The 12,568-nt window shown below is 39.1% G+C and overlaps 2 protein-coding genes across 2 annotated transcripts; both read right to left on the reverse strand.

Moving 5' to 3' along the window:
* Nucleotides 1-4,639: 4,639 nt before the first annotated feature.
* On the reverse strand, nucleotides 4,640-6,094 carry LOC102612834 (vegetative cell wall protein gp1). Its single transcript, XM_006491272.3, has one exon. The coding sequence runs from the start codon at nucleotides 6,092-6,094 to the stop codon at nucleotides 4,640-4,642; it is 1,455 nt and encodes a 484-aa protein (XP_006491335.1).
* Nucleotides 6,095-10,170: 4,076 nt separating this feature from the next.
* Nucleotides 10,171-12,315, reverse strand: LOC102612533 (hypothetical protein). Its single transcript, XM_006491271.4, has 4 exons — nucleotides 11,624-12,315; nucleotides 11,280-11,540; nucleotides 10,805-10,964; nucleotides 10,171-10,681 (listed from the first exon to the last, which is right to left on the reverse strand). The coding sequence occupies exons 1-4, from the start codon at nucleotides 11,972-11,974 to the stop codon at nucleotides 10,503-10,505; spliced, it is 951 nt and encodes a 316-aa protein (XP_006491334.1). The 5' UTR covers nucleotides 11,975-12,315; the 3' UTR covers nucleotides 10,171-10,502.
* Between the last annotated feature and the right edge of the window lie 253 nt (nucleotides 12,316-12,568).

The raw sequence follows: 12,568 nt of genomic DNA on the forward strand, positions 1-12,568 counted from the left end.
TGTCAAACTTATCTTTGAGTTGTTGCTTCAGCAGATCAATCAACTTCATGCTTTTACTGGCCAGAAGCATGTCATCAACATACAGGACAAGATAGATCACCTCCTCCCCATAGGTCTTTCTGAGATATACACAGCAATCATAACTGGATTTCTGAAAGTTCAGTTCTTGCATGTAGCTGTCAAATTTCAAGTACCACTGTCTGGGAGACTGCTTGAGCCCATAAAGAGATTTTTGAAGTAAGCAAACCCAATCAGGATGTTGAGTATTCACAAAACCCTCAGGTTGTGACATTACAATCTCCTCTTGTAGATCACCATGTAGGAAGGCTGTTTTAACATCTAATTGTTCAAGATGCATATCATAAACAGCTACCAATGACAGAATAATTCTTATTGATGTGTGTCTAACTACAGGTGAGAAGACTTCAGTGTAATCAACCCCTTCCCTTTGGGTAAAGCCCTTTGCTACCAACCTTGCTTTGAATCTCTTGGGTTCAACATCAGGGATTCCATCTTTTATTTTGTAGACCCATTTGCAGCCCACAACTTTCCTCCCTTCTGGTTTTTGAATCAATTTCCAGGTGCCATTTTTATTTAGAGAGTCCATCTCATCTTCCATGGCCTTGATCCATTGATCTGATTCTTTACTTGCTACAGCTTCTACATAAGTTTTTGGCTCCTCTTGATCAACCTCCTGTGCTGCTGTCAAGGCATATGCTATTAAGTCAGCATATCCCAATCTCTCTGGTGCTCTAACTTGTCTCTTCTGTCTGTCTCTGGTAAGCTGATAATCTTGTATTGAGATGTGCTCTTGTGATTGAGCACTAGTCTCATCTAAGCCTTGAGTTTCTCCAGTGTGACTTGTGTTCTTACCATCCTCAGTTTTTGACAGCTCCACCTCAAAGTGAGGTGTCTCTGCACCTAGGATTTTCTGAATTGTGCCTTGAGTAGAAGTCTGATTTTTTTGCATCTCAGACTCATTGAAAATCACATCCCTGCTTATTATGCACTTAGGTGGTTTAAGGTCTACACACCACAGCTTGTAACCCTTAGTTCCACTAGGATACCCTAGGAAAGCACATTTCAATGCCCTTGGTTCAAGCTTGCCCTGCTTAATATGTGCATAAGCAGTGCAGCCAAAGATTCTCAACTTGGTGTAGTCAGCTAATTTCCCTGACCATACTTCATAAGGTGTTTTAAGTTCTATTGCAGTTGAGGGGCATCTATTTATCAGATAACAAGCTGTACACAGAGCTTCAGCCCACAATGTCTTTGGCAGCCTTGAATGAAATAGCATGCATCTAACTCTTTCCATTAATGTTCTATTCATTCTTTCTGCCAAACCATTTTGTTGTGGTGTGTGCCTAACAGTTTTGTGTCTCTGGATTCCACTCTTTTCACACAAATCATCAAACTGTTTATTGCAAAACTCAAGTCCATTATCAGTTCTAACCCTTCTAACTTTCCTATTAGTTTGAGTTTCAATCAAGGTTTTCCAGGCTTTGAATTTATCAAAAGCTTGATCTTTGCTCCTTATTGGATACACCCATACCATCCTAGAGAAGTCATCTATCATAGACAAGAAATAACAAGCTCCACCTAGAGATTCAATCTGTGCTGGTCCCCATAAATCCGAGTGAATATAATCTAAAGTACCCTTAGTATTATGCACTGCAGTTTTAAACCTGGTTCTTGAGGACTTTCCTAGGACACACTCCTCACAGAATCCAACAGTACTTATCTTATCACTCCCTAAAGCTCCCTGTTTTTCTAGTTCTTTCAACCCACTTTCACTTACATGACCCAACCTGAAATGCCACAGTAATGTTTTGTCTTGATCATGTTTTATCACTACCCCAGCATCCCCAGTTATTGCTGTTCCTTGCAGTATGTATAAACCATGCTACATTACACCTTTCATCAGTATCAGAGACCCTTTAATAACCGTTAAGGAGCTTGATTCAAGTCTGATACAACATTCTGCCTTATCTAACATGCTTAAAGAAATTAGGTTTCTTTTAAGCTATGGAATATGCCTTACATTATCAAGTTCTCTAATTATACCATCAGACATTTTCAATCTAACAGAGCCTATACCAATGACTTTACAGGAAGCATTGTTACCCATCAAGACTTTACCTCCTTCAAAGGGTTGATAGCTACTGAATAAGTGTTTATGGGGGCACATGTGATAGGTGCAGCCAGAGTCAAGAACCCATTTACCTTCAGTTTCTATGTTTGAGGCTACCAGAACACCAGCAGAGTCATATCCCTCATCTGAATCTTCAGAAGCAACAGCATTATTTCCATTTCTGTTGTTAGCATCCTTAGGCTTAATTTTTCTCTCAGGGCAGTCCCTTTTGAAGTGACCTTCCTTGTGGCAGTGGAAGCACTTCAAGGTTCTGTTCTTAGATTTTGATCTTTCTTTCTTTTTGCCTTTCCAGCCATCTCTCTTATCTGATCTCCCTCTTACTGTCAACCCCTCACCATCTTTTGTTTCTGATTTCTTAGAGCTTTCTTTGGAACTCAAAGGTTCCTTGACATCCTGCATAGCCAGAGATTGTCTACTATACAAGAGAGTGTCAACAAAATGTTCATAAGAGGGTGGTAATGAAGATAACAAAATAATGGCTTTATCATCATCTTCAATCTTCACATTAATGTCTTCTAGATCTAAAATGATCATATTGAAGGCATCAATGTGAGTAGTTAAAGAGCTGTCTTCTTCCATCTGGAGTGTGTAGAGCCTTTTCTTTGTACTCAATCTTTTTGTCAAAGATTTCTTTGTGTACAAATCCTCTGGCTTCTTCCAAAGGCTTGCAACTGTTGTTTGGTCTCCCACTTCTCTAAGTACTCCATCTCCTAGACTTAGGATTATAGTGCTGTGAGCTTTGTCCATGGCTTCTTACATGTCTTCATCTTTGACTTTGCTGATCTTTTTCGAGGTTCTTGGATCTTCCAGCACTTCTTCAATTCCCTGGTGAACCAGCAATGCTCTCATCTTCAGCCTCCAAAGATGAAAGTCATTTTCTCCCGTGAATTTCTCCACATCAAGCCTCGGTGTTGCCATTCTTGCTCGCAAGATTCAGAGATGTGAGCTCTGATACCAATTTGTTGTAATTAAGAGTAAGAAACCTTAATTCTTATACCCAAGAAATCACCACACACTGATCTTGATAAGGCAAGAATGAAGGATCAATATAGAAGTCAGATTAAGAATAAGGGTATTTAGCAGAGATAGGATTTAAGATAGAGTAAAGCAAGAAACAAAATGCAAAGGGGATTATAGAGGTTCGGCTTTGCAGCCTACATCCTCTTGAGAAACAGAAGCCATAGCTTTTCTTTATGCTTTAACAGATTACAAGTTTTTGAGTAATTGCTACAAGGAACGATTTATCACTGAGTGTAGCCCTCAAGGCTTTATATACACCTCGGAAGGGATGCAGATATGTGAGCTGTATACCAGCTCTCGTTCTGGGTTTGTTTCAACAAACCCAGCAAACTCCCGCCAATTTTAACTGTCAGTAACAGCTCTTCAAATTGAAACGGCATCAACAGCTGCCGTTTAACTTAAGCTTGATTGTGCAAGTCACGTGCGTTACTTAAGCCTTTCGTATGATAGATGCTGATTGTCATACGGCAGTGTTATCTGTATGTTTGCTTTGTCGTTTCTTATCCAATTCCCGAAACGACAAAGTCGTCTCCTTCAGAAGGTTCTGATTCAGGTTCACATTTAACAAACTTAATTAATTAAGTTAAGTCACTTTAAGTTATTAAGTTAAAAAACAAACGTCACCTAAGTCTCCATCTTTCCGCATATTGAAGAATTACTAATATAGATACAACCGCATTCTCAAGTCTGCTGCTCAATCTTCAGCCAAGAAAATTGGATATGAGACTAGTTTGTTAAATTTTTAATCAACGGATTCTATCAGAATCAATTCCTTTTTATCAATCAAATAAAAATGTTTTTCAGGCATCCGTTACATATTTTTATGTAAATAATTACAAGATAACCTACCAGTTTATCTGAATTATGACCCCTTACTTAGAGAATATAGCGTCGAATTGTTATATTCAGTACGTGAACTGCAACATTATTATCTATCATAGTGCTTCATCTTTGATACTGCTACTTTATTTGAGATATAATAAACAAAACAAAACAAAAAATCATAAAGAACAGGGTCTTGTCATTTCATGTCAATGAAATGATTTATTTATTTTAATGCAGGGCAAAAAAAGATTAAAATATATCAATCTTTGTCAGAATAATGACATTATATTATTCGCATATGAAGACTCTTTCTGTAATGGGAAATTTATCATACAATAGGCGAATTACATTATTTAATATTTATCATCAGGACTCTTGGTGAGAAAAACTGGCATCCTAATAAACGACACCTTATTACATCACATCCCCATTCTTGCATATTTCTCACACTGGTCACAGAGCATGGCACAGTCTTCATTGCATCACACAGAAGGTGGAATATAACAATGAGGAATCAGTTCCATGCTCTCTTTCTATCATCACTCAATCACTCCCATAGAATCATTTATTTTGGCCTAAAATAACTGAAACGCAAAAGCAGAACTTTTAAATTTTCTTGCTCGCAACTTGCAATGGTTCTCTCTAGCTGTGATGGCCATTGCCTTTGTCTTTGACGTGGAATCCATTACCAGAAGGCTTTCTTGAAAGAGAAAGATGCACACCAGGATCATGATGAGAGCATGAAGAATGGAATACAATCGAGTTGTTAACACCTTGCACGTTACTATTCATGAATGCACCCATTGGAGGAGGAAGCATTGCCGCCTTTGCTTTGTAATTCTTGTCCTTCTTGGACTTCTCTTCATCACTGCTGCTGCTAAAGCTGTGCCATCCGGTGCCATCGCTCTGAGTTTTAAGGCTTCCCTTGTTGTGGAGAGTATGAGGGGTGCCATCAAAAGTATGTTTCAGGGGAGACCTGATCACTTCCATGAAAGCACCTTTGTTCTCCCCTGCAATTGTTATAACCCTCATGCCAACCTCATCGGAATCTGAAGAGAACTGCTTGCGGTGAACTTTCCCATTTTTCGCAACTTCCTTGTGCACCTCGTGATTCCCACGATGTGCATAGCTGCTAGGCTTGTGAGTCTCATCGAAATGGTTTCCAGTACCATTAAACCAAGACTTGGGCTTTTCACTCCTAGTTTGAACAAGCACGGTCTTTTGCTCTGTCTCAGCAGGGATTGTAGGCTGAGTCTCGGCTTTGGATGTAAACTGAGGAGGTGGTAGGGTCAAAGGAGATGGTGGTGGGGCGGTAGCTTTTTTATAAGGCGACTGAGGTGGGGTCCCGTCAGACAGTAGAGTTCGAGGACCAACTGGTGCTGGACTAGGCACACGAGGAGGAGAAGTAGTAGTACTTATGGCAGCTGTCACCGCAGGCTTTGGTTTGGCTGGAGAAGTTGGAACAGAAAATGTACTTGGCGCCGGTTTGGGCGGAGATGTTGGAACACGAAAGGTAGTTGGCGCCGGTTTGGGTGGAGATGTTGTTATAACAGGAAAGACAGTTGGCGCCGGTTTGGGTGGAGATCTTCTTATACCAGGAAAGGTGGTTGGCGCCGGTTTGGGTGGAGATGTTGTTATAACAGGAAAGGTTGTTGGCGCCGGTTTGGCTGGAGATGTTGGAACAGAGAATGTAGTTGCCAATGGTTTGGGTGGAGAAGTAGTGACCGCTGGTTTTGGCGGAGATGTTGGCATTGAAGAGGTGCTAGGTAGCTTTGTGGGAGAAGGAGATGATACTTGAGGTTTAGGAGGTGATGTAGTGGCTGGAGGAGATGGGGGACTCGGTGATTCTCTGGGGACCGGAGAAGACGGAACGGAAGTTCTTCTGATTGGAGATGTTGGAACTGAGGAGACCCCAACAGCTGCTGGTGCTGGGATAGATTCTAGAGGAGGCTGCCCCATTGGCCTAAAAGGGGCACGAATCATTGGCGGCCGTGGCTGGGGAGCGGGGGGCTCAGGGGTTGGTGTAACCGGTGGGGCTGGGCGACCTATGGATGGTAAACGGAACCATTGACGGGGTGCTGGTGGTTGGGTTGCCATGACCAAAGAGAGAGTTTGTGCTAATACTTGTTATAGGTAACTACAACTTTAAATCGAACAAATGCATACAAATGCGGCCCATGCTAGTTGTTATTTATAATATGGTTTATGAGCAATGAAGCTTCAACTTGGTTGAAATTGAAACTACTGATAGAGAGCCATGAAAATCACACGCTTTTACGATGAAAAGAAAAGCATCGGATTCAGCTAGCACCAACAGCTGACAAAAGTTCACAAAGCAAGATTGGTATCAAACTGTCCTCAATTAAAATAGTTTGCTGCTTTTTTCTTTTCCTTTTTTTGTCAGCCATGATGTGGTCTGCGGTCTCAGTAAGACCTACCTCAATTGAATTTCAACTAGTTGCCCTTAAAAATTGTGAGGCTACTAGATCCTCGTCATTTCGATTCTTTAATCAAGAAGCAAGTTAGCAAGAATATTTAATCTTTTTTTTTTCAGTTTCTATTCACACGTTTAACAATTGGTTAATCAAAAGTACATGGTAGTGCTATCAAGGTGTCATATTCTGCTAAATAGTGGCTGCTCTTGATCTTGTCCCAAAGGAAAAAAGAAAAAAGAAAACGAGTACAATTAACAGCCATGGATCCGCTGCATATTACTGGACGACTGCCTGGCATAATCATGCTGTCATTTCTCTTCTTTCATGCACCACAATTCATGATCATGCTTGAACTTCACATAACTGACTGTTATAAGATTCCTGCAATCGAAGAAAGATGTTGTTAGTGTCGTCCTGTTGACTTTGCTTGTTGAGATTGTGATGCTGTCTGGTGTCCACTTTCCCTTTTTCTGCCATTTTCTCTTTAGAATGACTTGAATGTACGGAAGAGTGATTTTCAGCTTTAATTAATCAGTAGTTAAGGTTTTAATTTCCAGCTATAACATTCAACTGTTGTGCTAGTGAAAAGGAAATCTAGCGAATGAGAGAGGCAGCAGCAATGTTGATTGCGACGAAAGATTCTAAAGCATACCTATTGCTAGGTAAGAGAAGAAAAGAATATAAAATGTGGGGCCTTGAGAGATTCTGTATTTCTTACTCTTGTGTCGGTACTAGAAACCGAACGCTAAATTTGAAGCTGCCAACGACCCAGTGGCAAAAAGCCAATGCGATGTTGCTTACTGCTTAGCCGAGAAATTCTAGAATATAGGGTAAGTCTAGAATCTGTGTTCACGAAGTAGCCTCCCCAAAATTTCTCTGATATCTTGTGGCTCAGCACTTTGCTGCTTCATTGAACACAACATTTTTGCAAGAAGGGAAGGGCAGACAAAAATACAATACAATTTTGTGATTGTGCATGTATCAATCCAGCTAAAACTGTCGTTGATCAACTATTTTTTTAATATTTTGTTTTGTTACACAGCAAAACATGTCCGTACTGGTCTTATGGTGTATGAGAACATTAAGAATGAAGTATCCAGATATCAAATAACATAGCCTAAAATGTGGTGGAGATAAATCAAACACAAGTGTTGGCTTAAAGAGTAATATAATCTTGATTTTGATGATAACAAAAAATATGGTAAGTGGTAATTTAGGAAAAATATTTTTGAATCTCATTAGTTCTCAAAGGTTAATAATCATTAATGTGAGATCAGTTTTAAACGATACAAGGATATGCTATTCACGTCAAAATTCAAATGTGAATAACACTATCTTATGTTACGTTTCATTTTTAGGGATGGTAAAATCCGGGTCTGGGTCCGGGTTTAGCCTTTCCGGATCCGGACCCGGATACTATTTTCTTTTCCCGGACCCGGATTTTAACCCGGATTTTTTCACCCGGGTCCGGGTCCGGGTTCAACCCGGAAAAATCCGGGTTTCCGGATTCCGGGTTTTGAACCCGGATCAATGAATCAATATTAATTTCTAAAATTCTAAAAATAAAAAATTAATACATTTCTAAACAATAACACATTTAGATTAATCAATAAAATTAATTAAAAAAATAATATTAAAATTAAATATCCGGGTCCGGGTTCCGGATGTCCGGGTTAACCTAAACTCGGACCCGGATATATCTGGGTTATTAAAATTTATTCCGGACCCGGATTTTTTTATATTCCGGTGCGGGTTCAACCCGGCCCGGATTATCCGGGTTCGTCCGGGTCTGGGCCGGGTCCAGGTTATTTTGCCATCCCTATTCATTTTCATAATTCTTATAAAGTTAGTGTGTTGGATTTTTTCATGATTAGGCATTTAAAAATCAAATTTTGCAATGATCATGACATTTAAATATATCTTTGTTTTCATAAGTTATGTTTTCTATACTTGAAGAAAGACAGAAGCTAAACCTTTTATCTAAATGAATCTCATCTAAGTGAAAGGGCTGATTTAAATAAGTCTTAAAAAGTTTTAATGAGTCAAAAATATATGAATAGTTTTGTTGGTTTTGGTGCTATTTCCAAAAATCTGGAATATGACCTATTTGATGCAGTTTCAAAACTTGTTAGGCACTTTCATAATTATATAGAAGTTTGAAAACATAGACTAAAATGCCAAACTTTTAAAGCTAAGTTGAGCCAAAGCGGCGAACCGGTTTGTTATTGAATAGGTTGTCCGATGAGCAACCGGCAAACTAGTTAACCCAAAGCAGCAGATTGATTTGTTTGAAATCCTTTAACAATAACTAGCCATATTAGCAAAGCAGTGAACTGGTTTCACAAAGACCTTTTTTAATATTTCTAAATTCTAATAGCTAGTTTTTCTTCTATATTTTCTTCTATCTATATAAACCTAACTCCAAATCATTTTCTAAGGCTGGTCTACACTAAAATTTGATAATTTTAAATACTCTTGAGCTTTCACTTGTTTATCCACATAAATCCATGCATGCTTGAGCTATCACTTACCTCGTTGTAAGGAATTTGATCTTTTAAACTTCATTTCCATCTTTCAACGGAGCAATTTTAAGTGTGAAAAACACTTAATTGAAGAGGTGTGGGATGTAAACCTTTGTTGCAAAGGTTCATTAATACCTTTGAAGTCAATGGTAATTTTTGAACTCTCAAGATATAAGGCTCGTTTTAGTAGAATTCTCAAGCTCAAATAGCTTGAAGGCATGGGCGTAGGCCAGTTGTCGAACTATGTAAAAATTCAGCGTGTTTGTTTACTTGTTGTATTCGTTGTTGTTGGATTATAGTAATTGGTGTTGTAGATTGTGGTTCTTATTATTGGAGAAATTTTTAAAACTCAAATCACCCTTGTGGGTTGTTTAGCTAGAATCTCAACAAGATTCTAGAGAATCCCCATGGGAAATTAAAACTTTATTCAAAAGATAATTAAACGCATTGCATAAATAGTGTATTTATAATAGAGCAAACCAAAGTAAATTCAACTAGAGAAAGGGAATCCCATTCCATCTAAATAACAAAGGAATACTTAAGTTCTATACAAAATTTGAATTTAATAAGAATCTAGTTTATAAAATTAGATAAGGTCTCTAAAATAATAAATCCTTCAATATCCTCCTCCTATGTCAGTCTCCTCAACTTGGAAAAAAAAGGGTCATTGGATTTTCTTTAACAAGATGGCGGATCATTGGCAGATAAAACTTGACAATCAGAATATCCATCTTCAGTTTCTTTGTAAGAATCAACCTTTGCTAGGGTTGATCTTGATCTTGATTCTTATTTCCATCAAGACTCCCATCAACCACATATCAGTTCCCAAAATTGAAGCTGTCATGAATCATATCCTTGAATAGAAGTTATTAGAATAGATCTTGTACGGCAACCGTAGTAACTGCTGCCACTAGACCTCTCACTCCTTAATCTTTGTCAGTTGTTAGGAGAGCATGTAACTTGAAGGTCAAGAATGGAAAACATGGCCAAAAAAAAAAAAAAAATGAAGTACAAGGTTTTTTTATTTATTGAAAAGATAGGTTCCCACCTAAATGACAATAAATACTCTAATCTCATACTAAATATGACTCTAATAAGAAATCTAGTTGACAAAACTAAAAAAAAAAACTCCCTAATAAGGAAAAGAAAAGCGACAAACACAAAATCGAAAAGAAAAGCGACAAATACAAAATCTTTCTCATTGGAATATGAAGTATTCAATAAGTAACAGTATCCTTCACTGATGCAACCTTGTTACTTATATTATGAAAGAAACACCGATGAAAATTCCATCATTTTTGAGGGACTCAAAATACAATGCACAATTTTGCACTTTGATTTAAGTGCACAACAGAAAAAATAGTCTGCTAGGACAGAACATTGACTATATTCTGTGTCCCAGAAAATGATACAATCTACACAATCCAAGGAAAGAATACATGAGATTACAATCTGAACCACATGTATCATATCATTGAAATTTACAACCAAAAATACTACGAAACAGAGTACATCTAGTAGGTCAATCTCTTATACAGTAGATGTAAATCAAGGCCATTTAGTAAACTCAAGCACTTTAAAAACGATATCAATTCCAGTAGGAATTTGCCATATAAATAGCAGAATATTTAATGCATTCAAGGCAATGTGAAGATTCCTCGCAGTCTCACTCCCTTTCTGCATTGCAGGTACCAGAGCTGCCGCCAGTGCCCACAGCACAGTAATGGCTGTTGCACCAAACACAAAACCAGTAAGATCAAGTATTAGTCATAATCGGACCAAATGCATTTATTTCGCCATTTTATATGCTGAGTGTTTAGCTAGGCAGGAAATGCAAACTTGAGGTTTACCTGCTCCTGCAAACAAATGGGGGCCTGGAAATAACTTTCCTGCTCTCAAGTAAGTGTTGACTCCTCCACCAACAGACTCCAACACCCCAAAGCCTAACAATATCGATCCTGCATTGTAGTGTCTATCCCTGTAAGACCCTTTCAGTAACTCCTTCCTCTCCTGAATTATTTAAAGCACCAACGTCTCAGATAGTGATAGTCTATTGAAATGCGTTAGAGCCAAATTTCATTTCATGTCACTACAATTAACTAGTAGATTCAGTTCACTAAACTCAAGGACATCGGTACGCACAGAGAGTCTGCCAATAACATGACAAAACCCTTTTGTTTCAAATAAAATTAATAACCATAAGGTGAATTCTATGTTCTGTAAGTGAAGTTACTGCATGAATTTTAAAAATACATCTAGCCAAATGTCTAAAATGCATCTTTGATGTTAAAGTAGTAGTATGCACACACGGCGCGAGAAGCCTACCTCAGTGAGTTGCTGAATTTTAATTTCAACAGGTGATGGGGCTGTTTCCGCAGGTGCTCCATCAGGAGTAACTGGAGTAGGCTTCACTTGCTTCTTGAGCTCATTAATATCGGTCTGGATAGTCCGAACCCGCCTCCATTGCCAGCCCAGATACCCGGCCCAGAGAGTGTACACGAGCAAACTACCCATAACAATGGGGTGCACAAGTGCAACACTCCTGCCCTCCAAAATTCCAAATTCCCCATTAACAGCAAGCGCATCCTGAGAGACCATCAGTCGTAATAAAAATACTACGAAAATTACCGATATAAAATGCTAAAATTTTGCTAGTAGAATTTTTTTACCTTTGTATCTAAAAGGAATGGCAATGTGATCGTTGTAACGGGAAGAACAGCTGATTTGAAGCGAACAAGGGTCTCATTGACGAGTGTTTGTTGATTATTCGAGTCTTTACGGATACAGTTTAGTTGAGTTGAGGTGGAGAGCTTTGAGCCAGATTGGGAGTGAGAGTGTTGTTGATTCTGGGCAAGAATTGGAAGTCTAAGAAGGCTAAGCGTGGCCGCCATGATACGGGATAACAGGGCTATGAGAGAAGATAAGGAAGTGGGAATCTGAAGATGGGATTGCCCCTTAAAATTGGTTGGCTTTTGCGCGGGCCCCTTTTGCAACGACTTATTAACTTTACTTGGCAACATCTACATGGGATCAAACGTTTCTCCCCCAGGTGGCACCAGAGAAAAATAGTCTCCCTAAAGTCAGGAGACGTGTCTGTAGTCTGTACATGCGAGGGAAACTGGAAATTAATGTTGTGGGCTGGGCCGGACTCTGTAACACTTTTGGTTTTGGGCACTTGGGCACAGGCCCCAGCACAGCAGTCTGCAGCACGTGAAAATGTGTAATAATGATCGAGGGTGTGCGGTTCCGTTTTTTGGTGCGTCACTGTGCGCGTGTTGAATTATAATTAGAAGAGCAATGCTGTGTGGGACTCGGGCAATCCCCCAACACCAGATATTTTGAGCAAAGCGGGCGCGTCGTTGTTGTTACATTGGAAAATACGCTGCCGACCTGCCAGCATTTAACAGAAGCAAAGCAACAATAAAACTTAATTGCAGAAAAATATGCAAACCATCATATATGACGGCGCTCTGGAGCTTTCAGTTTGAATAGAGCAATAAGCGCAAGAGATGAAGTCGATCGATTTACGTTTAATTCGAAAGATAGAGTCAACCTACCATGCAGCGCTGTATCTCATACAGCACATGCATGCAACCGGTACAACCGGTTTTTAA

The sequence above is a fragment of the Citrus sinensis genome, chromosome 3 (assembly GCF_022201045.2).
Source record: "Citrus sinensis cultivar Valencia sweet orange chromosome 3, DVS_A1.0, whole genome shotgun sequence".
NCBI lineage: Eukaryota > Viridiplantae > Streptophyta > Magnoliopsida > Sapindales > Rutaceae > Citrus > Citrus sinensis.

What these genes read in the sequence shown, in the direction of transcription:
- LOC102612834 (XM_006491272.3), bottom strand. Translation starts at nt 6,094, where the DNA reads ATGGCAACCCAACCACCAGCACCCCGTCAATGGTTCCGTTTACCATCC.
- LOC102612533 (XM_006491271.4), bottom strand. Translation starts at nt 11,974, where the DNA reads ATGTTGCCAAGTAAAGTTAATAAGTCGTTGCAAAAGGGGCCCGCGCAA. An exon ending in CATTCCTTTTAGATACAAAG is followed by an intron (nt 11,541 to 11,623) that starts GTAAAAAAATTC and finishes ATGGTCTCTCAG; the next exon opens with GATGCGCTTGCTGTTAATGG. An exon ending in AAATTCAGCAACTCACTGAG is followed by an intron (nt 10,965 to 11,279) that starts GTAGGCTTCTCG and finishes TAAATAATTCAG; the next exon opens with GAGAGGAAGGAGTTACTGAA.